Here is a 26,605-nt window from a genome sequence, read left to right on the forward strand (position 1 = left end):
CTTATCATAAATCCTAAGATTTCTTAATGTTTAGAAAATGACTGATTTTATAATTATTGTTGAAATGATTATGTTCATTCTAAATATTTGAAAAATATGGAAAAGCAATAATGAGGAAAATTAAATGTAAAAATAAAATTTTCCTTGTTTTAAATTGGGATACTATTGTACATTTTGATAACTTTTCATTTTCATGTCATTGCATATAATAAACAATTTTCCAAATCTTTGATTAATCCTCAAGTATGTGAATTGTACTGGTTGCATAATATTCTAGCCAGTGGATAGATTATATTTAATTTATTTAGCCTCCTATTGTTATGTATTTGATTTTTATTGACTTTGTTATTATTAATAAATAATAGAAAAAATAGTGGTTGCTTTTTTTCCTAAAACTAAGCCTAGTGTGTCTGCTTTAGTTGTTTAAAAATACCGAGTTCTTTCATCACTAAAATGTAGTGAACTATTATGTCTATTAAGACTCTAGATAGCCATTGTTACTGTACAACTTGAAGGGATGCCATTCATATAGATGATGTGAATTGAGGTTCTAAGTGCAGTCTGACCATTGCTGCTGCCTCAGAAGGACTGCTATTTCGGATCAATGGATCTTCTTTGTTTTTTGAGGAATTATAGAACAGGAAGGTCTGTCAGGTTCTTATATATATCTATCTGTCAGGTATAAAAAGAAGTATTTCCATAATTGTCTACCAAACAGATTTTGACTGGTAGTGAATGACCTTTACTCTCACCAGTTTTTGCTTCATGTTATTCAGTTATTTTAATGTAAAAGGTCCCTAGATCCATTATTTGTCCTATGAGCAGGTCTGTTAAGTAACTTATTTCCTCTCTCAGCAACTAATAAAATTTATTGGGCACAGTGGACTCTGAATTTATTTTCCTCAAGGTTATACCTACACTTTCTATGTAGTTCAGTTTGAACAGTTTTTAATATAAAATGTAGTAGTACTCTGACAAAGTTTATTAATTTTCGGATGTTCTCATTTTTCCTATCATAAGGATTTTAGAATTGAAAGGAATATTAGTGGTCTTTTGTTTACAAGTAAAGTAATTAGAAAGATCAAATAACTTGCCCAATGTGACATAATTAGCTGTTTATTCATTACAGTAATTCTCTCCATCACTTATACTAGGGTCCCCAGTCTCAGGGCCACAAACCAGTACAGGTCTGTGGCCTGTTAGGAACAAGGCAAATGAAGCTTCATCTGTATTTGCAGCCGCTCCCCAACACTAGCATCACCGTCTCAGCTCCACCTCAGATTATCAGGCATTAGATTCTCATAGGAGCACTGGTTCCGGGGACTAAATAGGTTGGGGACTGCTGACTTACATGATGACAGAATAGCAGACTTGAAAGGAAAACTCAACCAAAGAAATAACTGGTTGTCAATCGAAATCTTTGCTGGGCTTATTAAAGATCATAAATATTAGTTGAGAGTATAGATAGAGAAGCTTTTAAAAACCTAAATTGAGTTTAAACCATTGCTTAGAGTTTCTCGTGACTTTGTTACTCTTGTTCTTCCTTCTGATCATTGGAAACACATGATTGGACAAGTGCAATTTAGAGGCCAATATAAATAGCCTGGGCAAACCTACTCATTTTGGTAAATGACAGTCATGCCTTGTTTGTACATTTTCCCAGAGTATAGATTGGTAGAAAAATAATTGCCTAGAAATTAGGAAACTTGGTAAGTTTTCTCTTTTTTAGAGTCTATTAATTATTGTAGATCTCTCTTTGCCAGCTAATAATGACCAGTTAGTTTATCCAGACTGTACTTCTACCACTGCTACTGAAAGGCGTTAGTAACCAAGAAGGCAAAGGTCAGAGCCTTTCTGACTGTCTCATTTCACACAATAAGTTTGATGCTTATGGCTGCTTAGAACAACTGTGGAGGCATCATTAAAAAAATTCTTTAAATGATGTTTAAAGTAGCCAGGTGATTATAAGAAGTGTTTGGGTTTCCTTGTCCTTAGAATTGTATCCTAGACGAAGTATCTTCTACCTTTTGCCAATGATTAGGGCCTCAAAGGCAGAGTAATCAGCCTTACTTGATTAGGAATAAATCACCCATGTTGAAACATGATAGTTTTTGACAACTGGCAATGCTGATAAAAACCAAAACAAAAAATGTCAAGAAATCTATGCCAATGTGTAATTGGTATGCAGATTAGATGAATTCACATGTACCATACTTTTGGTATTAGTCTCCTGCTGGTTTCATTGGTTTTTCTCTCTCTTTGTCAAATACATTATGGGAGGAGAAGAAAGGCTCTATATAATACAATGTTATTTCTATTTCTTTCCAACCCATTTAACAGAACTATATTATGATTAGAGAGGTCATTGTAAAGAAAATGTCTTCTTTCTCTAAATAGTTATTTAAAAAATAGTTCCTTCTTGAATTCTTTTTTGTTAGTTCTTCTCTGTGGTAATAAACTGTCTGTGTAAATCCGGTTGATCCTTCCCCTCCCTATTTATTATCAAGGACCCAGATATATGGAATAAACACCAGTTCCAGATATATGGAATAAACACCAGTTCCAAAACTTCACTCATACAGAAATTGAATACACACTAATAGGTACTTAATGATTTCTTTCTATATTAGACGAGGTATGCATGAAGTAGAAAGAAAACCCATAAAATTGTAAAATGTATCATTTTCTGCAATAATCATTTTATTAATTTTCACTATTATTAAAAATAAGTTATTTAAGTAAAAGAAGAAAGGCTTTTTAGCTATTTCACTGTCACATGCTCTGTAGTCCATATATATTAATAAACTGGCTTACTTCTACCCCTTGAAAGTCAGGCTAAACAGACAATTTTAATAATATCATGATACTGAAATCCTGATACCAAATATCTTTGGCTTTGCTCACCAGCTTTAGATATTGTGTTTGGATGTATGTTCCTCCCTTGGAAGATGTACTTTTGTATTTGCAGTGATTTGGTACCTCCAACCTTCATTCCTTGTTTCAGTAGGGACAACATTTTAATATAAATGACCATAATAATAATTTACTATGTTTATTAATAAATGCTGTTTAATAATAAGAAATAGTTTATGGAAAAAGGCTTGAGTTATCTTTGTGTGATTTTTTTCCATCAGAAAACATTACTTATAATGATTAAGATTAGGGTTCTGGAGATAGATTGCCTAGTAATTAATTTTCTGGTGGGGCTTAAAGAGTTGTTTACATAAAATGCCTGTCACATACATACTACTGTCTTTTTAAGTGTTAGTGGTTCCTGTTAACAGCACTGCCTTCTCCACTAACACCATTATTATTATTTTTGTTGTTATTGGTATCATATAGTGATTTTAGGGATTCTGTGCTTTCTGTTTCTACAAAATGAAGGTGTTTTTTTTTTTGGTAGATATCCTGAGCATATTTAAAGGAGTATTTTTCCACTTAACATGATTCCAAACAGTCATCTTTATCATTAATATTCAAGTATGTGCATAATGGATCCAGTTTTTCTCTTAGTTGTCAAAACATTTTGTAAATTGTATATTTCAGATCATGTGGATAATTAAACTTAGTATAGAATAAGATCTTTACTATAAATTGTATATATATATTGTATAATAACTACTGAAATGATATGGGGCTATCAGGAGGAACAGCGTCAATATTAGATTACTGAAAAAGAAAAGACTAGTGGCAATAATAATATGGTAGCATTCATATACCAGCTAGTTAGCAACGCATATAAACCCAGAGATCTTTGATGAAAAAAGCACAATTTCGAATCACAAACAAAGTGAAGATATATAGTAGGACCTTTCAGTAGGGCTCAACTATTATCCATCATGAAGCTGGATGGAGGAAAAGTATTTTTTTACACACCTTTCCTCTCACAGCATCTTTTGGGTTTATTTGATGCTTGTGCAGATAGTTTACACATATCTATCTATTTGAAGTCTTGCTCACTGACAGCAACATGTCCAAAGGAGGCTATATTAGTAGTGTCTACTGCCCTTTCTTCATTTTGTCAGTTCTTTTCACTATGGTGTGTTTATTCCTTCTCTTTAGAAGTAAATAGGAGTCCAAGAGTAGCCATCCTTTTTCTCCTCTCTAGCCCAACAGACAATCTGGGTAATTGAAGAAGAAAGTAGATTAGGGAGAATTTGTTAATGGGGATTTTACTTAGGTTAGCAGCTTTTGCACCTAAGTATTACCAGGAAGAGTTTTTGCCAGCAAAGAAAATGGATGCCTTTAGTAGTTTGGCTACATATAAATTATACATGTGGAATTGTTAACAATTTAGCTTCTTAATTTCTTTCTTAGATGCTAATGATGGAGAAAGAAGGGTATTATCCTTATTATGCATATGATAGCTATTTGTGTATTAGCTGGGCTCATAAAACATCTATTTTCTTGTATATAAAACTTGGTTGGTTCTTTGAAATTTTATTTTAAATAATGGTTCTTATACTGCTCTTTTTTGATAAGAAATTCTAAACAACAGCATGATTATATCTTTTCTTTGCATAACGTTTATAGCATTAGCAACTGGTTGACCTGTACAGCTGGTTAAATATATAAACCCCAGGGCATTGCATTCTGTATGTATATGGAGTATATACTAGATTTTCGAGTGGCAAAATTCTCTTCATTCATATACCAGCATTCATATACCAGCTAGTTGTGAGATCAGTCTAAATATTGATTCATATGAGATTCCAGTAGTAGTGTCTGATTAAACTAAAGGAAAACTAATGCTTTTCATCTGTGATGGTCTTTTCTCTTATGACAGGCTTTGGACTTTTTTTGGCATTGAAAAGATTAGAATCCATTTCAGGCTTATTAGTGGTTCATCTGTATGATCATTTCTTTGTTAAAGAGGTAGATGGGGTAAAGGGGGTCAAATATAGGGTGGTAGGGGGAGGGGGAAGTGGGTAAAGGGGATCAAATATATGGTAGCTGAAGGAAACTGGATTTTGGCTGGTAAACACACAATAGAATATCCAGATGTCAAATTATAATGTACACCTGAAAATTATATAATTGTATTAACCAATGTTACCCCAATAAACTTAATTTTTAAAAATTAAAAAAAAAAGAAAGAAAATCGAAGACTTACAGTATTTATGGAACCCTTTTCTAAATTTGCTAAATTTGCCAACTTTTTTTGCTTCTCTTACTTGTTCTGCTTGTGGAATTCTCATTGACTCTAGGCAGGATCTTCTTTTCCCTTCCTCTGTGGTATGAAGCAGGCCCTCAAAGAACTTATGCTAAATTGATTAATGCAGGAAATTATCTGAAGGTTGGATCTTGGGTTTTTTGTAGTTCCTTTTTTGGCAAGAGTTTATGTGTATGCCTAAATACAGTTATAAAAGTCCAAGCTTATATATTATTTGCTTACTCACTAATTAACCAGTATTTATCGTAGATGTGTGTGTGTGCCAGATATGAAGATGGAAACCTGGGGCGAAGTGGCAGGATGGTTAGGGCTTAGTGTTATAATGTATAGATGGATGAAAGAGTGGAGGTAAATGTGATAAATATATAGATAGGTGAAAGAATGGAGGTAAAGGTGTATGTATATGTGGATATAAGTGTGATGGAATACAGACGGTGATCATCCCAATCTAAGGGGGTAGGAGCAAGAAAGTCTTCCCAAAGGAGATAGCATTTGTGTTTTTTTTTAGAGATAGATTTGTCTTTTACTAAGAGCGGTATCTGGTTATGCACAACTTTATGCGTGTGAATCTTGAAGTTTTTATTTTTATCGTTTTTATTATTTTAAATTTTATTTTATTAGTTTCAAGTATATAGTACATTGGTTAGACATTTATAAAATGTTAGATCATTTATAAAACGATCCTCCTAATTGCTTCTTCTCTCCCCTGGCTCTCCTTCTGGCCAATACATTGATGCTAACTGCATTCCTTATGCTGTGCTCCCCAATCCCCATGACCATCTATCAACTACTAATTTGTACTTCTTTAACCCTTCACCCTATTCTCTCAGCCCCGCAACCCAGCTCCCCTCTGTCCATCACCAAATTGTCCTCTATATTTGTGAGTCTGTTTTTGATTAGTTTGTTCTTTTTGTTCCTTAGATTCCTCCTGTAAGTGAAATCATATGGTATTTTTCTTTCTCTGTCTGACTTATTTCACTCATGTTCCTTTCTGAAAATCATGTAAAATAAACCAGCTAATTAGTATTAGCTCAAGAGAAGACTATGATTATATTCTTCGTTTTTCTCCATGGAACTTACCACCATCTTACATTCTATGTTCATTTCATTAATTCATTTGCTGTATATCCTATTAGGTTTAAGCTCTTTTGAGAGTAGGGATTTTTATCTGTTTTGATTATTTCTATATCCTTAACACCTAGAAAAGTGCCGGGCATATAGCAGGAGCTCAAATATATGTTGAATTAATGAATGAATGAAGTTGGTGAGTTCTAGTATAGTTGCTTTATTTATTTTCCTTTTGTTTGTTAAGAATATCTCTCTCCAATTCCTTTATATTTTTGCTTAATATTTTTAATTATGTGTACTTAAATCTCCCTAATGATAACATGCTACTTCCACAATTTCTCAAACCCATTCCTTCCTTTCCATCTCTCTTCTCTCATTTAGCCTCCCAAAATCTCTTACCTGAATTAATACAGTCCCCTAATTGTTTTCCACGTCTCTAAGCAAGTTCCCTAAAATTTCCTTTTCTCAGCCATTAGAATTATTTATATAAAACACAGAACCAACCAGACCATTTCTTTACTTAAAAATCTGTAATGGTTCCCATCTGTCTAAAGTAGCATTTGTGCCTCTTGGGATGGCACACAAGCCCATCCATAGTTTGGATTCAGCTGCATAATGGAGAGTTCTCTTACCATCTTATAACATAATAAAAATTTTTCTTTGTATCACTAGTGCCTGGCATGTCATAGAGAATTCATTATATACTTTTTTGAGTAAATGAATGCATATAAATGTGTATGGAGGAATGAAGAAGTACGATAGGAAGTTTCATTGAAAATGCTTGCTTTTTGGATAAAAGATGATATAGAAATCTAACTTAAGACTAGCATTTAAGAACAATTTTTCCTTTATACAGCTGACTTATTTTTCTTACTGTCTAGCTGTTCCATTCTCTGTCTTCCCTCGATTTTTTGTGAAGGAATTCCTCTTGGAATTTACACTATCATTTTGGAAGTAATCCTGTTTCTCATGGTTTTCCTCTCCGTAGTTCCTTTCTCCATCCCCATCTCTGTATGTTGGGTCTATGCGCGTGTGCGCAAGCCCATGTGTGTATCTTTTCTCTGTTCTGGCTATAAATTCTTTGTTTTAAGTTTTGCATGCAGTCCCGAAACCTTTAAGATTAAATAATTTTTAGGACAGACATTCACAGACAATCCTTATCTACCTGTTTTTAACTTAAAATTAATTCTTCTTCTGACTATTCATATTTATTTTAATTTCCTTTTTTCTCCCTTAAATGTATATGTACACTCAGATTGAAAATCTTCAAGAGCAACTTAGAGATAAGGAAAAGCAGATGAGCAGCTTGAAAGAACGAGTCAAGTCCTTGCAGGCTGACACCACCAACACCGACACTGCCTTGACAACTTTGGAGGAGGCCCTGGCAGAGAAAGTGAGTGATTGGTCCAGAATGTTCATAGACACATTTCCTCTGCTTTCTTATTAATTTAATATTTTCTGTAGTGATGAGACTTGGATATAGAGGACAGAAGAAATCCCTTTGGGCCAAAGGGAAGAGTCCTCTATACAATTCCTGACACATATAGTGTAAGGGGAAAGAAAATCCATTGCGTTCTTGCCAATTTAAGCATATGTTGCTAGGCGAGATGGATTCTACACTAGAGGGCAATGGCTGAAGTTTCTAAAGAATTAGCCATGTATTCTCCATTTATGATCTTGTGAAGAAAGACTTATTTTTATTTATATGTCAATTAGTTTGGGGATATGGGACTATCAGATTTCCTGATCATCAAGAAGCAATGTATAATTAGTTCTCCTTTACTATGCTACATTGATACCTAATGTATTTGTGGGTTTTAGTTATTAATACTGTGTATTAATACAGTAATACTGTTTTTCTAGTCTTGGCCTTGCTACTTCATTTTGCCTTCATGACCAAACCCAGTTTTTCAGGAATGGTTGACCAAATAAAAAAATGACCCAACATAACAAGTGTTAATGTCTTAAAAGGAAGTTTAAGGAATCTTAGTGAGGCATTTTAACTGGATTTTTTAAAGGAATAAGGTCACTGTTCCTTAAGCCTCTTGGACTCAGAATGCTTCAGGCTGCCTTGCGGGCATCAAAGCTTGATCCCTGAATATATTCTGAAAAAATACCCAGAAATGTACTTAAATTACTTAACTGTCAGACTTCCTGAGTATCTTTTGACAGAAAGAAGCTTTAGTGGTTTCTCTTTTCTTTACCCTTCTTTAAGCTATAAACTCAACGTATCATAACCTTCCCAACCTCCTCTTTTTTTAGGTGCGTAAATTGTGATATAAAAATCCATTGCCTTGTAGGCAACATGTTAATTATATATAAAGAACAAATATTTGTTACTTATTTTTCTTAGTGTGTGTGTCTGTGTGTATGTATAAAAGTTTTTGGTTTCTTAGGAATTGAATAAATGGGATTATTCCAAAAGAATGCATACTTTAGGGATATCTAATATTAGTTGAGATAATGTGCAAAGAAACATAGGGAAATCAAAATAACAAAGCCAGATCTTTGTTATAGCAAGATAGATAGGAAGGATGAATTCTTTAAAAAGTAAATTATTAGCAACTTATCACTGTCTTTTGAATGGAAGATGGAAGTGTGAAATTTTATCTGAAAGTTAAATTACAGTCATAAAAGTATGAAAGGAATTTTCTCATGTATTGATGTGCTCTCTCATCAGGAGCGGACAATTGAACGTTTAAAGGAGCAGCGGGACAGAGATGAGAGAGAGAAACAAGAGGAAATTGATAACTACAAAAAAGATCTTAAAGACTTGAAAGAAAAAGTCAGCCTATTGCAAGGCGACCTCTCAGAGAAAGAGGTTAAGATCACTGAAATGGAATTATTTGGTTTGCTTAGTCAATGCATTGTGTGTTGGTTTTTGCATATTACATATAAAAAAGTATTTGATAGAAGATTTTTCTTAATATTCTATAGCAAGCTTTTTGAGAAGAACTTAGGCATATTTAAGGAAGCTTTGCAGAGCCATAGTAGGTTGGATCATTTATATCCTAAGTCTTATCTCTTTCAGTGTGTTATGAGTTGGTTTCTTACTTGTTAATGACCTTTTTAATGATCCTTTTTAAAGAAGTCAATTACATTTGGAGAAGTTTTGTGCTTATGGTAAGAAAGGTGATAGATGAAAGGAATATGCAAAAGAGGAACAATTTATTTACAATAGCTCTTAGAATACATCTTACCATCGACAGTGAAATCTTAAATGTTGACCAATTAGGTGACTTAATTTATTTTGATACTACTTTTGGAGAATCTTGTTAATGTGACCTAAATAGCAAAATGCCTAATACCTCATGATCAGATAATGCATGAGCTTTAGAGATATTCTCAGGATTTTCTTTCTAATATCTTTAAGAAGACTTATAGAAATTAAAGTTTCTAGTAGAATTTTTCTTCTAAAAGGAAAAAGCATTTTATATTTAAGTTAGTGTAGCTACTGAGGTTGACTGCTTATATTCACAAAACTTGATCTACTTCCATTTATTTTATGGGAATGGATATGTTTTGATAGAACTCATTAAATCATTATTCAGTTGGTATTTCTTGGGAATTCACCTAATTTTAGTTAGGACTCGAAAGATAAAGACAATGCAGTTTTATATTTCATGTTCTTGAAATGGAAATATGTCAATATACGATAATGGGAAAAAAGTACAAGCCACCAAGAAAATAAATTTAAATCTCTGTTTTGTTTATATCTAGTATTTATTCTAGGCATGTGTTGCTTCTTTTAGGCTTCACTCTTGGATCTGAAAGAGCATGCTTCATCCCTGGCTTCCTCAGGACTGAAAAAGGACTCACGGCTAAAGACACTAGAGATTGCTTTGGAGCAGAAAAAGGAAGAATGCCTGAAAATGGAATCACAGTTGAAAAAGGTTAAAGAAAAAATTTCCATTTTCTTGCTTTGCTTTAAATAAGAACAAAGTAGAAAACTCCATTTTTCATATGTAATAACTTACTGATGGAGTAATAATCTCCTAAAGTTCAAAATACCATTTATACCTCGATTAATTCTGTTAGAATTCTTACCTGATTTTATTTTACTCCTGAGAATCCCCACACTCTTAGAAAATTGACAGTTCAGGGGAAGATTAAATTATGCAACTTCCTTATGGATGAAATATAAGACCACAATGTAAAAATCTCAGTTATCTGATATTTTTTTTTCCGTTAGCATCAGGCTTCCTAGAAGGAGATAATATAACAGTGATGATAGTGACCAACACTGGAATATCCTTCTATTTCTTTGTATCTTCTTCAGTTTCTTTGAATAGGATCTTGTAGTTTTCATTATATAGGTCCTTCACATGTTTCGTTAGATTTATTCTTAGGTATATTATTCTTTTTGTTGCAATTATGAAAGGAATTATTTTTTCAACTTCTTTTGTTGATGCTTCATTATTAGACTATAGGAATGCTATGGATTTTTGAACGTTGATTTTGTGTCCAGAGACTTTACTGTATGTGCTTATTGTTTCTAGAAGTGTTCTTGTGGAGTCTTTAGGGTTCTGTATAGAGAATCATGTCATACTCAAATAGTGACAGTTTGACTTCTTCCTTTCCTATTTGGATGCCTTTTATCTCTTTCTCTTGCCTGATTGCACTCGCTAGGACCTCCAGTGTTACATTGAATAACAGTGGCAATAGTGGACAGCCTTGCCTTGTTCCTGATCTTAGAGGGAAGGTTTTTAGTTTTTCACCATTAAGTATAATTTTGGCTGAGGGTTTGTCATATATAGCCTTTATTATGTTAAGGTACTTTCCTTCTATACTGATTTTATTAAGTGTTTTGATCATAAATGGATGCTATATCTTGTCGAAGGCTTTTTCAATTATTGATATGATCATATGATTCTAATTTTTTAATTTGTTTATATGGTGTATCCCATTAATTGATTTGCGTATGTTGAATCATCCTTGTGCCTCTGGGATGAAGCCCACTTGATCGTGGTGTGTAATCCTTTTAATATGTTGCTGTATTCGGTTCGCTAGTATCTTATTTAGGATTTTTGCATCTGTGTTCATGAGAGATATTAGTCTGTAGTTTTCTTTTTTTGTGTTATCCTTACCAGGTTTTGGTATCAGAGTAATATTGGCCTCATAAAATGAGTTGGGATGTATTGCCTCCTCTTCAGTTTTTTGGAAGAGTTTGAGGAGAACAGCTATTAAATCTTTTTTGAATATTTGGTAGAATTCACTGGTGAAACCATCTGCTCGTGGACTTATACTTTTGGGTAAGTTTTTGATGATGGTTTCAATTTCCATAGTGCTGATTTGACTATTTAGATTTTCTAGTTTTTCTTGATTCAGTCTAGGAAAATTGTATTTTTCTAAGTACTGGTTCATTTCTTTTAGCTTATGAAATTTGGTGTTATATACTTTTTCATAGTATCCTTGTATGATCCTTTGTATTTCGGTGGTGTCTGTCGTAATTTCCTCTGTTTCATCCCTGATTTTGTTTATTTGTGTCTTTTCTCTTTTTTCTTTAGTGAGTCTAGCCAGGGATTTGCAATTTTATTAACCTTCTCAAAGAACCAGCTCTTCGTTGCATTTATTTTTTTCTATTGCTTTTTTGTTTTCAATTTCATTTATTTCTGCTCTAATTTTGATTATTTCTTTCCTCCTGCTGACTTTAGACTTCATTTGTTCTTCCTTTTCTAGTTTTTTAAGATGAAGCGTTAGGTTGTTTATTTCTGCTTGTTCTTGTTTTTTAAGATAGGCCTGTAATGATATGAACTTTTCTCTTATGACCACTTTTGCCGTGTCCCAGAAGTGTTGATATGTTGTACTATCATTATCATTGGTTTCTATATATCTCTTGATCTCTCTTTTTATTTCTTCTTCAGTAGTATGTTGTTTCATCTCCATGTATTTTGTGGTTCTTCTTGTTTTCTTTTTGCAGTTGATCTCTAGTTTCAGAGCATTATGATAAGAGAATATGGTTGGTATGATTTCAACCCTCTTATATTTGTTGAGGCTATCTCTGTGTCCCAGTATGTGGTCAATCCTTGAGAATGTTCCATGTTTACTAGAGAAGAATGTATAAGCAGTTGTTTTGGGATGGAAGGCTCTGTATATGTCAGTTATGTCCAGTTGGTCTAATGTGTCATTTAAGGATGTTATTTCCTTACTGATTTTCTGTTTGGATGATCTGTCCATATCCAACAGTGGGATATTTAGGTCCCCACTACGATAGTGTTTTGCTCTGTTTCTTCCTTTAGTTCTGTTAGTACTTGCTTTCCATATTTTGGGACTCTCTGATTGGGAGCATAGATGTTAATAAGTGTTATGTCTTCCTGGTGCTTGATTCCTGTTATCATTATGAAGTGTCCCTCAGTATCTTTCTTTACCTTTTTTATTTTGAAGTCTATTTCGTCTGATATTAGTACCATTACTCCCACTTTTCTCTGATGCTATTTGCTTGAAATCTCATTTTCCACCCTTTCACTTTGAGTCTATATTTGTCTTTAGAGTTGAGATGTGTCTTCTGGAGGCAGCATATGGTTGAGTTTTGTATTTTGATCCATTCTGCAACTCTATGCCTTTTTATTGGTGAGTTCTGTCCATTTATATTTAGGGTGATTATTGAAATATGAGGTCTTATAACCATTTTATCTTTTGCTTTCTGGTAGCTCAGTGTTTCCATTACTTCCTTGTCCTTGTATTTCTGTGTTCTTTATTTTGGTTGGCTTTTGTGGGTTTCCCTTTGGTTCTTCTTGTTTTATGTTATATATTTCAGTTCTGAATCTTTGACGTGTGGTTACCATTACAAAAATATGTAAAGGATAGTTTTATTTTTATATATATATATATGTGTGTGTGTGTGTATGTATACATACATATATATATATCTATGTATATATGTATATATACATGTATATATGTATATATGTATATATGTATATATGTGTATATATCTATGTATATATGTATATATATATACATATGTATATATATATATCTATGTATATATATATAGAGAGAGAGAGAGACACACACACACACACACACAGAGAGAGAGAAAGAGAGAGAGAGAGAGAGAGAGAGAGAGTCATCCATTTTCTTCTGCATATGTCTTTTCACCATTCCCCTTTGTGAATTTGGATCTTTGAATCCTCCCCTTTTCAGTCTTTATTGTCTCGATTTGTCCCTATGTATGCTGAACATTCATTACTATATTGCTATACCAATTCCCTTGTTATTATTTAAGCTTATAATGCCCTATTCTTAGTAAGGATTACACTCCTCTGTTTCTATTTGCCTGATAGTCAGTTTACTCTTGATTATGTTTTTTGTTTTGTTTTGTTTTTTGTTTTAGGTGAGCTGACCCCTTTCAATATTTCCTGTAGTGCAAGCCTCGTAGTGGAGAATTCCCTCAATTTTTGTTATGTCTAGAAAGGTCTTTATTTTTCCTTTATACCTATATGAGAGCTTAGTTGGATACATTATTCTAGGCTGGTAGTTCCTTTCACTTAATAGTTTAAATATTTGATTCCATTTCTTTCTGGCTTGTAAAGTTTGCGCTGAGTAGTCCGATGACAATAATGGATTTTCCTTTATATGTTAGTGTCTTCTTTTCCCTGGCTGCCCTGAATATTCTGTCTTTGTTGTTGATTTTTTATAATTTTAATACACTGTGTCTCAGTGAAGGCCTTTTTGAGTTGAGATAATTGGGTGTTCTGTTGACTTCTTGAATTCCAAGTTCTAGCTCATTCCTTAGATTTGGGAAATTCTCATCAACTGTTTGTCTGAAAATGCTTTCTAATCCTGTTCCTTTTCCTTGCCTTCGATAATGCCCATTATTCCTGTGTTTCCTCTCCTGATGGTATTAGCTGGTTCTTGTATTTCTTTGTCATTATTTTTCATTCTTTGGTTTCTCTCTTTTTCCTTCTGATATTTTTCTAGATTTCTGTCTTCAATATCACTGATACTTTCTTCCATTTGGTCAACACTATTTCTCAAGCTTGCTATTTTATTTTTCAACTCTTGCAGTGTTTTTTTATCTTCAGAAGATCTATTCAGTTCATTTTTGAGGGTTTCGATCTCCTTGTTAAAAAACTCATGCTGCTCATCTAGTTGTTTTTTCAATTTCTGAAATTGTTGCTATGACCCATTTCAGAACTCACTGAGTTTTTTCAGAAGTACCATCCTGAATTCTCTGTCATTTAAGTCTCATATTTCTATGTCTGTAAGCTTATTTTCTGGAGATTTTCCTCTTTCTTTCTGAGCTGCCTCGTCACCTTGGTTGTTCATGGTGTTTTATGGACTATTTTTCTGCCAGGGTATTAATGGAAATGTGTTCTGCTATTTCTCTATACAGAAGACTTATTATATAAATGTCTCTCTTTAGGATGTTTCAAAGAAGATGCTTTTCTTTTGGTTTCCAGTAGGTGGCATCTAAGCCTCTTGGATCCCTACTTTATACAAAGCCTTAATAATTTCTTTTTTTTTTCTTGTAGATATTTAATCATGCTTGCTACCCTCAGTCTCAGTCCCTGTCAATATTAGCTATAGTTTTGGTAGCGTTTGCTCAGATTTTCCTGGGGATTTGAGATGTTTGGTCTCGGAGTGTATGGGGGGAGGGGTTGGGGTTTGGGGGCTGTGGCTTAGCCTCAGTTTTATAACCACAGCTGGTAAAAATCAACTGTTGTTTCTCTTTGGTCTTGTCCAGCTTTTCTGGTTTCTGCCATGATGACTGGTCCCTGCCGCCAGCCACGTGGAGCTCATATTACTCCCAGACAGAGTTCAGAGAACTCACTGTACCTTCTCCCCTCCTCTTCTGCCTACAGTGAGCTCCGGTGGCTGCGAGAGGCCACTTCTTTATTTCTCCCATTCCACCACCTGATACCCAGTGTTCTGACCTGTGGTAGCTCTTATGAGCAGATCCCAGGCTTAGATGTGCTGGTGTGCAGTTTGGGTGTTTTTTGTTGAATTTTTGATGTTCGGGTTTTTGTTGTTTCAAGGAGAAAGATCTGGGGACGTCTCTCGCTCTGCCATGTTTCTTCAAATCTGTACTATGATTTTTCTTTCTTTTTTTCCTTTTTGAATTTCAGTTTGGGAAGTTCCTATTGACTTGTCTTTAGGCATACTGGTTCTTCTTTGGCCAGCTCTAGTCTGCTGATGTTCCTATCAAAAACATTCGTTTCTCTTATGTGTTTTTTTATACCTATCGTTTCCTTTTGATTCGTAGAGTATACACCTCTCTGCTTATATTACCTATCAATTCTTGGATGTTGTCTACTTTTTCCATTAGAGTACTTAACTATTAATTATCACCATTTAAAATTTCCTGTCTGATAATTCCAATATCAGTCTCAATATCTGAGTTGGGTTCTTATCCTTGCTATATCTCGTCAGGCTGTGGTTTTTCTTTAATTTTAGTATGCCTTGTAATTTTTCGTTGAATGGCCCTATGTGTAAGGTTTTCTCTGGCTACATGTTAAACTGTATTTAATATTTGCTGTAGGTGAAGGGGTCAGATGCTACAGAGTCCTCTAGTGTTTTTGTTTTTTCTGTTGACTTTGATTTTCTCACTTCAAAATCTGTGTCTTGAAGCTCTTTCAGCTGGAATCCTTTACTATTCGACTATAGTCCTATTACTGTGATAATAAGCTGTGGGGGAGGGTAAGTTTTCTATAAAACTTTGATTAAGTTTCAGTCTTTTATGGACCTGTGTCCCTGGCTGTGATCTTCATAAAAGTTTCTTAGCTTCTTTTTCCTCCTTAGCTAGTGGGGTTAGAGTGGGAGAAATGCTCTTTCCCCAGGTGGTATAATGCTCTGTTAAAATCTTTACCCCTGGCAGGACTGGTCAAGATGGCATAGAGGGCAGAGGTTTTGTACATCTCCTCTTGCGATCACACCAAAACTGTGATGAAGCCATGGAGCAAACAGCAAGCAGAGTCGCCTGGGGTGGATAAACAGAAGGCCTACATCTAAGGAGAGAAATAAAAAAGTCACCTTGGAACAGTAGGAGAGGATATAGATGTGAGGCTGCCTTGTTCCACACTGCTGAGCAAGACAGAGGCTACAGCAGCTATAGCTGGCAGGTGCAGACGTTCGTTTTAAAGGGATTATGACTGTGACCAGACTTTCTCAGTGATGAACTCGCTTGCTCTGAACTCCAGCACTGGGGTGGCTGCTCAAGAGGTGCCAGGGGGAGAGGGACACTGAGTTGTCAGACTCTAGAGAGAGGACCAGAGCAGAGGCTTTCTCCTGGACAGAAGTGCCGGTGGTATTCATTATTTTTTTATTGAGCCATCCCCTGTCCCATAGTGCAGACACAGCACCACCATAGCTCTGACATTATCAAATTGGATAATAGAGGTCACTCCACCCAGAAGATTACCTGATACTCCGCTCCTTCAAACTTGCGGCCCTACCCAAGCCACTTCTAGGGCTATCCTCTGTGTGCCCTGTGCCCCTTTCTGAGCAGCCCCAAGCCCCACACAGTGGTAGCCAGCCTCGGTTTCTGGTATGGCCTCTTGAGGCCACTATAAGCACAGGACAGGTGGCAGCCATCTGTGGATCGTTTGGTGAGTCTTACTGGCAATATTGTGATCAAAACAGAATACAAAAATCTTTATTCCTGGAGAGTCTGCCTTTGGATAGAGCATGCATTGGGCATATTTTACAATTATTACTCTTTCCATCCCCTTGCCAGAACCATAAGCATATTTTTGTTAACTTTTCACTGTGAGAACTTGGAAGGGTTCCTGGAGATCTAAAGCACATAAAAGTGTACTGCGGGGGGTGGTGCCCCTTAAAATTGCATACCCTGGGACTTTATCACTCTCATGTTTATGTGTATTCAGCCACCAGCAGTTCTTCAAAGTTACCATTTAAGTGATTCTTTTAACAGCTTCTTCTCCAGGTAGGCAGATCTCTACTTCTGCTTTCAGGATTTGCCTTTGTCTTCTGATTTTTGAGAGGTAGTTTGTCCTGTGACCTCAGTTCTCTAATAGGTCCCAGAAAAGTCATTGATTTTCAGTTTTTCAACTTTTTCTTGTAAGGATGGTAGTGATGACTTTCAGACACTTTACGTGTTGGAGCTGAAGTTATAGTAGTTTTCATATGGAACAGACCTACTCATTCTTATTTTATGAAAATATTTATGTGAATTTTGCCACTTACAATAAAATCTAAAATAATAATAAAGTAAAAACAATTTATTGCCTACGTTTTATTAATATTTAGTTTTTTTTAAGTAACATAAATATTTATAGAATCAATAAGTTACCTAGTCCCAGGAATTTGAGAGTAGATCATAGAGTTCTTAATCAACAACATATATGTCTTGTACTTTCTTAGTTCAGCTAGATGTCAGATGAACTAGTGCGTTTAATTATATTACTGAAATGTTTCTAAACTCTCATTAATTTGTATTGGAAACTGCCTCTATTGTAAAGCAATTGACTTTAAAAAATATCTTAGAATAAAGGAGAGCATATTTCCTAATGTAAGATTGGGATAAGAAGTAATAAAATGTAAGACTCAGAACAATTGTTTAATATAGTATTTCAGATTTTATCTCATTCCAGTAGATAAATACTTTCATAGCATTATTACACTTTAAAAGTAGGGCAGTGAAATGAGACAGACACAGAAAGACAAATACAGTATGATCTCACATGTGGAATATAAAAAAAAACAAAACCTGAAGTCAGTAGATACAGAGAACAGGTTGATGATTGCTGGGGCACTGCAGGTGTTTGAGTGTTAGTGTGTGTGTGTGTGTGTGTGTGAGAGAGAGGGGCAGGGAGAGAGAGAGAGAGGTGGGCAAAAGAGGTAAAAAGGTACAAACTTTCATTTATAAAATAAGTAAGTCTTGAGAGATATAATATGCAGCATGGTGACTATAGTTAAAAATTCTGTATTGTGTATTTGAAAGTTGTGAAGAGAGTAGATCTTAAAAGTTCTTACCACAAGAAAAAAACATTTGTAACTATAATGATGGATATTGTAGTGATCATTTTACAGTATACAATCTATTGAATCATATTGTACACCTGAAACTTATATAATGTTTATGTTAAATATAGCTCAATAAAAATGAAATATAAAATATTATCAGGGCAAATATTGTCAGATGCTTTTTTTATTTGCTACAATTTAATTCTTTTTAGTAGTATATTAGGGCTAAAATTTTATCTTTTTCTTCTGTATTAGCAGTCTTTTTTGCTTTATAGCTTATTTGTAGATTTATATAAAGTAAAATTTGGCATATTTTATTCTTGCTTAAAACTGTAAGGTTGGCATTCTATTATCTATTCAAAACGTTGTGTTTATTGAAATTTTCAAAGAAAATTTCTTCTGTATTTTGTTTGGAATAGGAAATGACTCATCTTGAGATAATGACCTATTTATAGCTTAAAAATTTCTACCCTTGTACCTGAATTTTGGTATTCTTTGTCTTTAGCGTGAGATAATAGCATCAGAATTATTTAAGAAAGCATTGAAATTTGACCTTTGTTTGACCTTTGAATTATCAGAATTTTAAAAATGCTAAATTCTTTTTTTCTCTAGGAAAAAAATTATGTATTTCTAAACTCAGAATTTTTTTTTTATTTTAATTTTTCAATTACAGTTGACATTCACTATCATTTTATATTAGTTTCAGGTGTACAGCATAGTGGTTAAACATTTATATAATTTATGAAATGATCCCCCTTATAAGTCTAGTATGCAGCTGGCATCATACATAATTATTACAATATTATTGACTATATTTTCTATGCTGTACTTTACATACCCATGACTGTTTCGTAACTACCAATTTGTACTTTTTAATTCCTTTACTTTTTTCACTCAGCTCCCCAACCCCCTTCCTATCTGGTAATCACCAGTTTGTTCTCTGTGAGTCTGTTTGTTTGTTAATTTATTCATAATTTATCAAAATTTTTTTTTAATTGAAGCATAATTGACATACAATGTTATATTAGTTTCAGGTGTACAGCATAGTGAATTTGACATTTGTATACATTGCAAAATGATCATCAAAATAAGTCTAGTTACCATCTGTCATCAAACCAAGTTAATACACTATTATTGATCATATTGTTATACATTACATCCCCGTGCCTCCTTTATTTTGTATCTGTGAGTCCCTTCAGCCAATCCTCCTGCCCCAGCTGCCCTCCCTCTGGCAACCACCAATCTGTACTCAGTATCTAAGAGTCTTTTTTTTGTTGTTTTTTTTTTGTTTTATTTTCTTATATTTTTCTATTTTTTTGAAGTTCTTACTGTGTTCATTCTTATCCTGAGTTTGGTGAGCATCTTTACGACCATTTTTTTAATTCCGTATCGGATAGATTACTTATATTTGTATCATTAAGATTTTATTCTGAAATTTTGTTTTGTTCTTCCCTTTCGATCATACTTCTTTGTTTTCTCATTTTGCTCCACTCTTTGTTTGTATCTATGTATTAGGTGAAACACCTACCTCTCTGTCTTGAAGGAGTGGCCTTATGTAGGTTATGGGCCTTACTATTCAACCGTGCCCTAGCTCTTGATTGTCTCTTTAACCTTTGTGTTTTTCTAAGCAGCCTCATTTATTCTTAATAGGTCCCAATTATTCAGGGTATGCCAAAACCTGTCAATGTTTCAAGTGGAAGAATATCATTTAGCTCCTAGTTTCAGGCTGATTGGAAGCCAGATTTTCAGGCAGCAGCTTTAAAAATATGCAAATATGTATAGGTTGTGGGATGGCAATCATAAACTCAGCTGGTATCCACACCAGGAGATCTGGAGATGTCCCCTAAGTCAGGATTCCCAACCCCCATGCCATGGATGGGTACTGGTCCATGGCCTGTTAGAAACCAGGCCACACAGCAGCAGGTGAGCAGCAAGCGAGTGACACTTCATCTGTATTTGCAGTCGCTCCCCAGTGCTAGCATCACTTCCTCTGTTCCACCTCAGATCATCAGGCATTAGATTATCATAGGAGCACTGGTCCCTAGTGCCAAAAAGGTTGGGGACTGCTGCCCTAAGCAAGAGTTGCAAAAATTAGGGCTCTAAGCGAATGTATAAGCTCCTTTCTGGTGGGAGGTATAGTCGAGCTATAGCCAAGGGAGTGTACAAGGAAAATATCTCCCTGCTTACATTCTTGGGATGGCTTCTATAGCCTCTAGATATATGGGAAACCTGAAGCCCATCCCTTAGATTGAAGCTCCAGGGTAAGTAAATATAGACTTTTTCATAGGGAGTCTATTGGTATGTTTCAGGCTTCTGTTTGTTCATTGCCCTGAGGGTGGAAGCACAACTGTGTCTTTCTGATTGGTACAGTCCTGTGGAGCCCAGGAGCACCAGCCCTGTTGCCCAGCAGGCTCAGGTGACCAAGGGGCATCTCCTCTGTAGATTGCATGTGCCCTCTGGTTTAATGAGGCAGCTGGAGAGTGGAGGGTGTGGAGTACATTCATGGTCTTTAGCAAGGCAGCAGGAACTTGCCTTGACTGTGTGTGCCTGCAGGAGATTGTCTCACCTGTGTGTGTGTGTGCATCAGCTTTAGGGAAGGAGTGGGAGAATACAGTGACCATTTGTACTTGCCTGCCTTAGCTGGGAAGTGTGGGAATGCTGCAACCACCTGAGCTTTATTGGTTTCAGCAAAGCAACAGGACAGGCTGTGATCACTTGCCACTGCCTGTCCTAGCAAGGCAATGAGATGATGCTGTGTCCACATTCACCTGCCTGTGCTAAAAGGACAGGTGGAGAGTGCAAAATTGTTGTCTGCCAGCACCTTTGTCTCCGTTGGGAATTTCAGCTGTCCCCTGTCCCTCCAGCAGATACTTTAAGATTAGCAAATGAGAATCCATTTGGAAGCTAAGACAATTTCTCCATTTATTACTAATATTTTGTCTTTGTAATATTTAAGTAGAGAAAAACTATAAATTGAATACTATTAGTATTCGATAGTACCCTGTTTAAATTGGAATACAGATAGTTGAGACATGATTCGCCCACTGCCACTGTATGTATATTTGATAGAATTTGAAAACTTTTCTTTATAGGCACATGAGGCAACATTGGAAGCCAGAGCCAGTCCAGAGATGAGTGACCGAATACAGCAATTGGAGAGAGAGATTGCCAGGTACAAAGATGAATCTAGCAAGGCCCAGGCAGAAGTTGACCGCCTCTTGGAAATCTTGAAGGAGGTGGAAAATGAGAAGAATGACAAAGATAAGAAGATTGCTGAGTTGGAAAGGTAAGAACAGGGACTCACTGTGATGAAAAGGTTAAAGTATGGTTTTAAAACTGTACTTTTGGGGCACACTTTTCAATATATCTGTGTCTCTGAATTTAGATTCATGGGTGCTTGATGTTACTTTATTTTCTACTTCTTATTCTAAGTTCAGTGTAAATTCATTGTTGCAGTCTTTAAAAGGCAACACAGAATAGGAATAAATTTGGAAGCTATGGACTTCAACATTAATGGTTGGAAAGAAAGTATTAATTGATTAAAGAATTAAAGTTTTCTACTAGCTAATCAAAAGAGTACAGATAGTAGCCACTTGCTCTTTAATTTGTCTAAGGAGCAAATGAGCCTCAAGTTCAAGGAGTTAATATTTTTTCATTGGTTTAGATCATTTTTTGAGCTGATGCTCCTTTGGGCTATGGATTTTTAAACATTCACAATTTGTATTGTTGAGAAGCAGGCTGTTACATCAGTGCATAGACCAAATTTAGAAGAAGGAAGGACATTTTGAAGACCGTTTAGGAGACTTGGATATATTTATGGAGCTCTGACTTTGAATTCTTCAAAATGAACTATGTTTGAACAGATCCAGCAAGACAGTTCTCTTGGAATTTTCTTTGTCTTTTTTTTTTCTCATTAGGGTGTATTATACTAAAGATTAAGCATATGCCTCTTGACCTCTTCTTTTATACCTACCATATAATTAACGTAAATTCACAAGTGCATAGAAACAGTCTTTCCAGTAGAACTTCATTAATTACTCATATTCTGAACAGTCAGAAACTGACACTGTGACAGAGTGAAGTCACTAGAGTATGTGGCTCCTTGGAACCTGATTCTTAGAAATATTTTTATTATCTTGAAGTTTGGGAAGTATTAGACTACCTTCATAAGTTGTTTACTAAGTTAAAATTTTTTCAGTTACTGGTAAACTTGATATTTTTCTCTCGAAGTTATTTTTCTCCTATTCTTTACCCATAGAACTTTGCTTTATCCACAATGTACCTCTTAAGTACATTGTATATAAAGTGTATGTTCTCGATGGTAAGATTCTGATATTGTTCATTGTAATTGTCTTAGCTTTTGTTTCTAGCCCATCTTTTATAAGGTTGTTCTCATGCTGGAATGCCCTTTAGGTAGCAATTCCTTAGCTGATGCAACTGTAGTGGCACACCATAATTTGGGATGTAGAATTGGTTTCTAACGGGTATTCAGCAACCTTCTAAGTGCAAAAATAAAAGCAGACTGTTATAATCATTGAACTAAAGAAAATTCTTAATATTTTAAAAATTTCCTGGTACTTCTTAGGTAAGGATATCCAATATTAAAAGATTTAGATCAAATTATGAAGAATTCTCATACCTATTTTGTGATCTTGAGAAAAACAAATAGTCCCTTACATTGCTTTTTACAAAGCAATAGTAGTTACTGTCAGAAGTTGATTTAGTGCCATACCACTGTCTTGACCTACTACAGTTTAAAAATGAGGATTACATACATCTACCCATACATCTGCAAATATAAAATATATTTCCCGATTAAATTCAAGAAGTACTACTTCTAAATTCATATTCCATACTGTAGTGTGTTTCAGTTGGATTTCAACCAGAGAGGTATACCCAGTAGGAGAGATGCATATATATAGCCAATGAAATGTATATCTGCAGACACACTTATATATTATTACAAGGAATTACGTATATGTCTGTATATTTTTACATATGTATATATGTATATATATGTATGTATGAGGTTTATTACAAGGAGTCGTCTTGCATGATTGTTCGGGGCTGGCTAAGCAAGTCTGAAATCTGTACGGCAAGCTATCAAGAAGAATAGATCACTAGCAGGATTGACCTTTGGTGGGCATAGGCCAAAACTGTGGTCCACGGGCAGATTTTTTTTTTCTCTCATGGAGAAACCTTAGCCCTGCTTTTAGAACCTTCCAAAGGATTCAGTTTTGCCCACTCCAATTATCTGGGATAATCTCCTTTACTTAAATGGATTAAAGGGTTTAATTATATCTGTAAAATACCTCCGTAGCAACAGGTAGTGTTTAAGTAATTGGGCACAGTAGCCTAGTGAAGTTGACACTTCAAGAAAGTCATCACCTCGTGGTTCTGGATAGTCTTTATAGATCAATTTAGGGGGAAAAATCAGAAACAAACAAAAAAACTAGAACTTGACATTGTCCTTATATAAATAGATCAATTTAAATTCACCTCAGGAACCCTGAATGTAATTGAATATTTCTCTTCTAAAGTGAGCATATTGGAGTTTTTATTTAGATTCATAATTAGTAGGTTTTTCTTTTGCATAATGTTTAACTTATTTAGTAATATACCACAATTTTGATAGAATTCTGATATTAGCATCTTTTTAGACTCCTGAAAGAATTATTTGTGATCTACTTTTTTACTTATTCTATCCTATTAGTTAAATACTCATGGCATGGCAGTGTACTGCAAGCATTATCTCCCATGCTGCATGTTGTGTGATGCTTCATAATACAGAAAAATTAATGAATCCACAGAGTTTGGTGTTTGCAGCAGAAATCTTAAGTTCACTCTAATATGAAAGTCATTTAGATTGGATTCAACACATCATTTAGAAGCTTTTATGTGTAGAGAATGGCAACCAACTTCTGATTTTCATATAATTTAGGTATCAAAAATTGCTTTTGGTTTATCAAAGTTAGGAATTTTCACTGATAAAGAATAATAGAATCTATTATTGTATAACCTAAATAATTAATAGAAAATATAGATCTGCTGTATTTCCCAATTTATGGGAATATAAAACTGGGATTCTAATGGATGTAGATTTCATTTTGGGGTGCTTTAAATTTTAGCAGAGGGTTTAAAAGATGAAGGAAAGGACATGCTTTCTTTTAAGCCTTTAACCTTTGAAAGCCCCAAAGTTCTTTTTATTCCTTATTCCTTTTGCCTGATTATATTCCCTTTAGATATGCATCCCTAAAAATGTCACTGTTGATAAGATTTATAGTTATCAAGCTCTTAAAAATAATATCCCATCTTCTGTGAGTTTAGTTTTTCTCTATAACCCATTCTCTCTCTGCCACAAAACATATCTTTTTTCATTAACTAATGAATTAATTTTTCTATTTATGGAGGCTCTTATTTGCTGGTGACTGTTCTGGCCTTTGGGGACATAGTGGAGAACAAAACAGACAAAATCTTTGCCTTCCTGGAGTTTATAATCCAGTTGGGAGATGGACAATAGAAACTAAAGATGTGGGTGTCAAGGGGCAATGACTACCATGAGAAATATAAAGCAGAGTAAGAGGATAGGGAGTGTGAGGATTTGAGTGGTTGCTCTATTTATGGGGTGGCCAGGAAAAACCTCTCTGATAAGGTGATATTTGTTTGAAAAGACACTTCCAAGGAGGAGCTCTTTCCTTAAAGGTCCTCAGAATCCCTTTAAAAAAATGCCCTACTTTATTGAGGTACAATTTACATATAATAAAATACACCCGTTTTAAGCCTTTTGAGATTTGACAAATGTGCACACACACCTGTGTAACTACCGCTACAATCAAGATACAGAACATTTCCTTCACCCCCAGTTGTTCTCTTATATCCATTTGCAGCAAATCTCTTCCCATCTCTAGCCTCAGGGATCACAAATCTGAGAACTACTTTTTAAATTAACTTATACTTCACACTTTAGCCCTCACATTTTGCCTTAGCTTTTAGTTTTCTGCTTTCTTTTTTCGTTTGTTTTTTGTTTGGAGTTGAGAACAAATTTGATTATACCAACCAAGCATTCATTTCCTCTTTATCTTAATATGACTCCAAGTTTTATAGTTTCCTACACCCCCAGCTCCAGGAGTGGGTCCTGATTCATTTAAGTCAATCAAGGTAATATAGCACCCTCTTTTCCAGTGATAAATACACATTGAGCATACAATCCACAGGTAATTTGAGGAGAAAATCACAGAGAGGCTTCTGGGGAATGATTTTCTTATAAGAAGTACTTGTAAGACGAAAGGGAACTCTTTTGTTCTAGACGTTATCATGTCTGAATATGGTGATTAGAACGGCCACAGCTCCCTTCTTATCAGCCTGAGATGAAGCCAGCATTCAGTGACAAAGTCAGGAATACCAAAGAAGCAGAGCCAGACCCTAATGAACTGTTTCTGAAACTAGACTTTTTGTTATGTGAGATAGTACATTTTCTCACAGTTTAAACATTTTGAAACAGGATCTTCTGTTATTTGATAGTCTTATTTTTTTTCTATAGTAGAAGCAACCATTTTGAAAATGTTTAGTCTTACATCTATGGAGATTTCAGTTAGTGTTATTGTTGACCTGAAATTATTCTAACTTACTGCATCATAACCAGTAAAATAGAAAAGAGTATTGGGTACAGTCATTTAGAAATTAACCTCTTTTTGACTTTGAACATTGCATTCTAGACTGTTTTATATATGCCAAAGAGCCTCGGATTTTTATAAATTCCAAATTTAAGGAATCTATAAGGATCACAGGACATACAATATACCTCCAGGTGGTGTGTCAGCAGACCTACATTCTTGTCCTGATCCACCACTTACTGTGTGATTGTGAGAAAGTCATTTTGTTTGTTGTTCATCTCTTTATCTTATATAATGGGGATAATAAATCCTATCACTACCTTTCATTATTCTCACAATGACTTTTAAAAACTCTTTTAAGTACTGAATCATTAGAAAACAAAGTACACATTGAAATGGTCCTGGCATTCAAGAAACATCCTTAAAGTAAAATTTAGATCCCGAAGACAGTCTGGATGGCACTGATCATTAGAAGTCTAAGTATTTAGACGATAATACTAATTTCAGTGAGATTGATTACATTTTAAAAAAGTAAACTGTTATAACAAGCAGTAATGAACCAGAGGCTTCATGCTATGTGGGAGTAGTAAGCATAGCTATTCTGCATCTTTTACTGCTGAGAGCAGTATTGGAAATGGATTGACATTTATAGAGCCATATGTTCTTCTTTATTATTGCTTATATGTTGGACCATTTGTGGTAGATTTTGGTAGATTGGAAATGAGAAATATTGTTTGTAATTGGGAAAAATATTTGTTTTCACATTTGAGAAAATTATATCAAATTCTTCAAAATAAATTAGAGGCCTGTATTGTACAGAATA

At 34.7% G+C, this 26,605-nt stretch overlaps 1 protein-coding gene across 7 annotated transcripts in view; it reads left to right on the forward strand.

The window, feature by feature from the left end:
• ERC1 (ELKS/RAB6-interacting/CAST family member 1) overlaps window positions 1-26,605 on the forward strand; it is a 482,353-nt gene that overhangs the window by 159,954 nt on the left and 295,794 nt on the right. For all 7 annotated transcript variants that reach the window (XM_039869201.1, XM_039869202.1, XM_039869205.1 and 4 more), the window contains 4 exons: window positions 7,497-7,634; window positions 8,922-9,062; window positions 9,994-10,134; window positions 21,262-21,455. In XM_039869201.1, coding sequence (XP_039725135.1) covers window positions 7,497-7,634; window positions 8,922-9,062; window positions 9,994-10,134; window positions 21,262-21,455 — 614 coding nt within the window. The remainder of the gene's footprint in view (window positions 1-7,496; window positions 7,635-8,921; window positions 9,063-9,993; window positions 10,135-21,261; window positions 21,456-26,605) is intronic.

Source organism: Pteropus medius, unplaced genomic scaffold (assembly GCF_902729225.1).
Source record: "Pteropus medius unplaced genomic scaffold, Ma_sr-lr_union100, whole genome shotgun sequence".
NCBI classification, from domain to species: Eukaryota; Metazoa; Chordata; class Mammalia; order Chiroptera; family Pteropodidae; genus Pteropus; species Pteropus medius.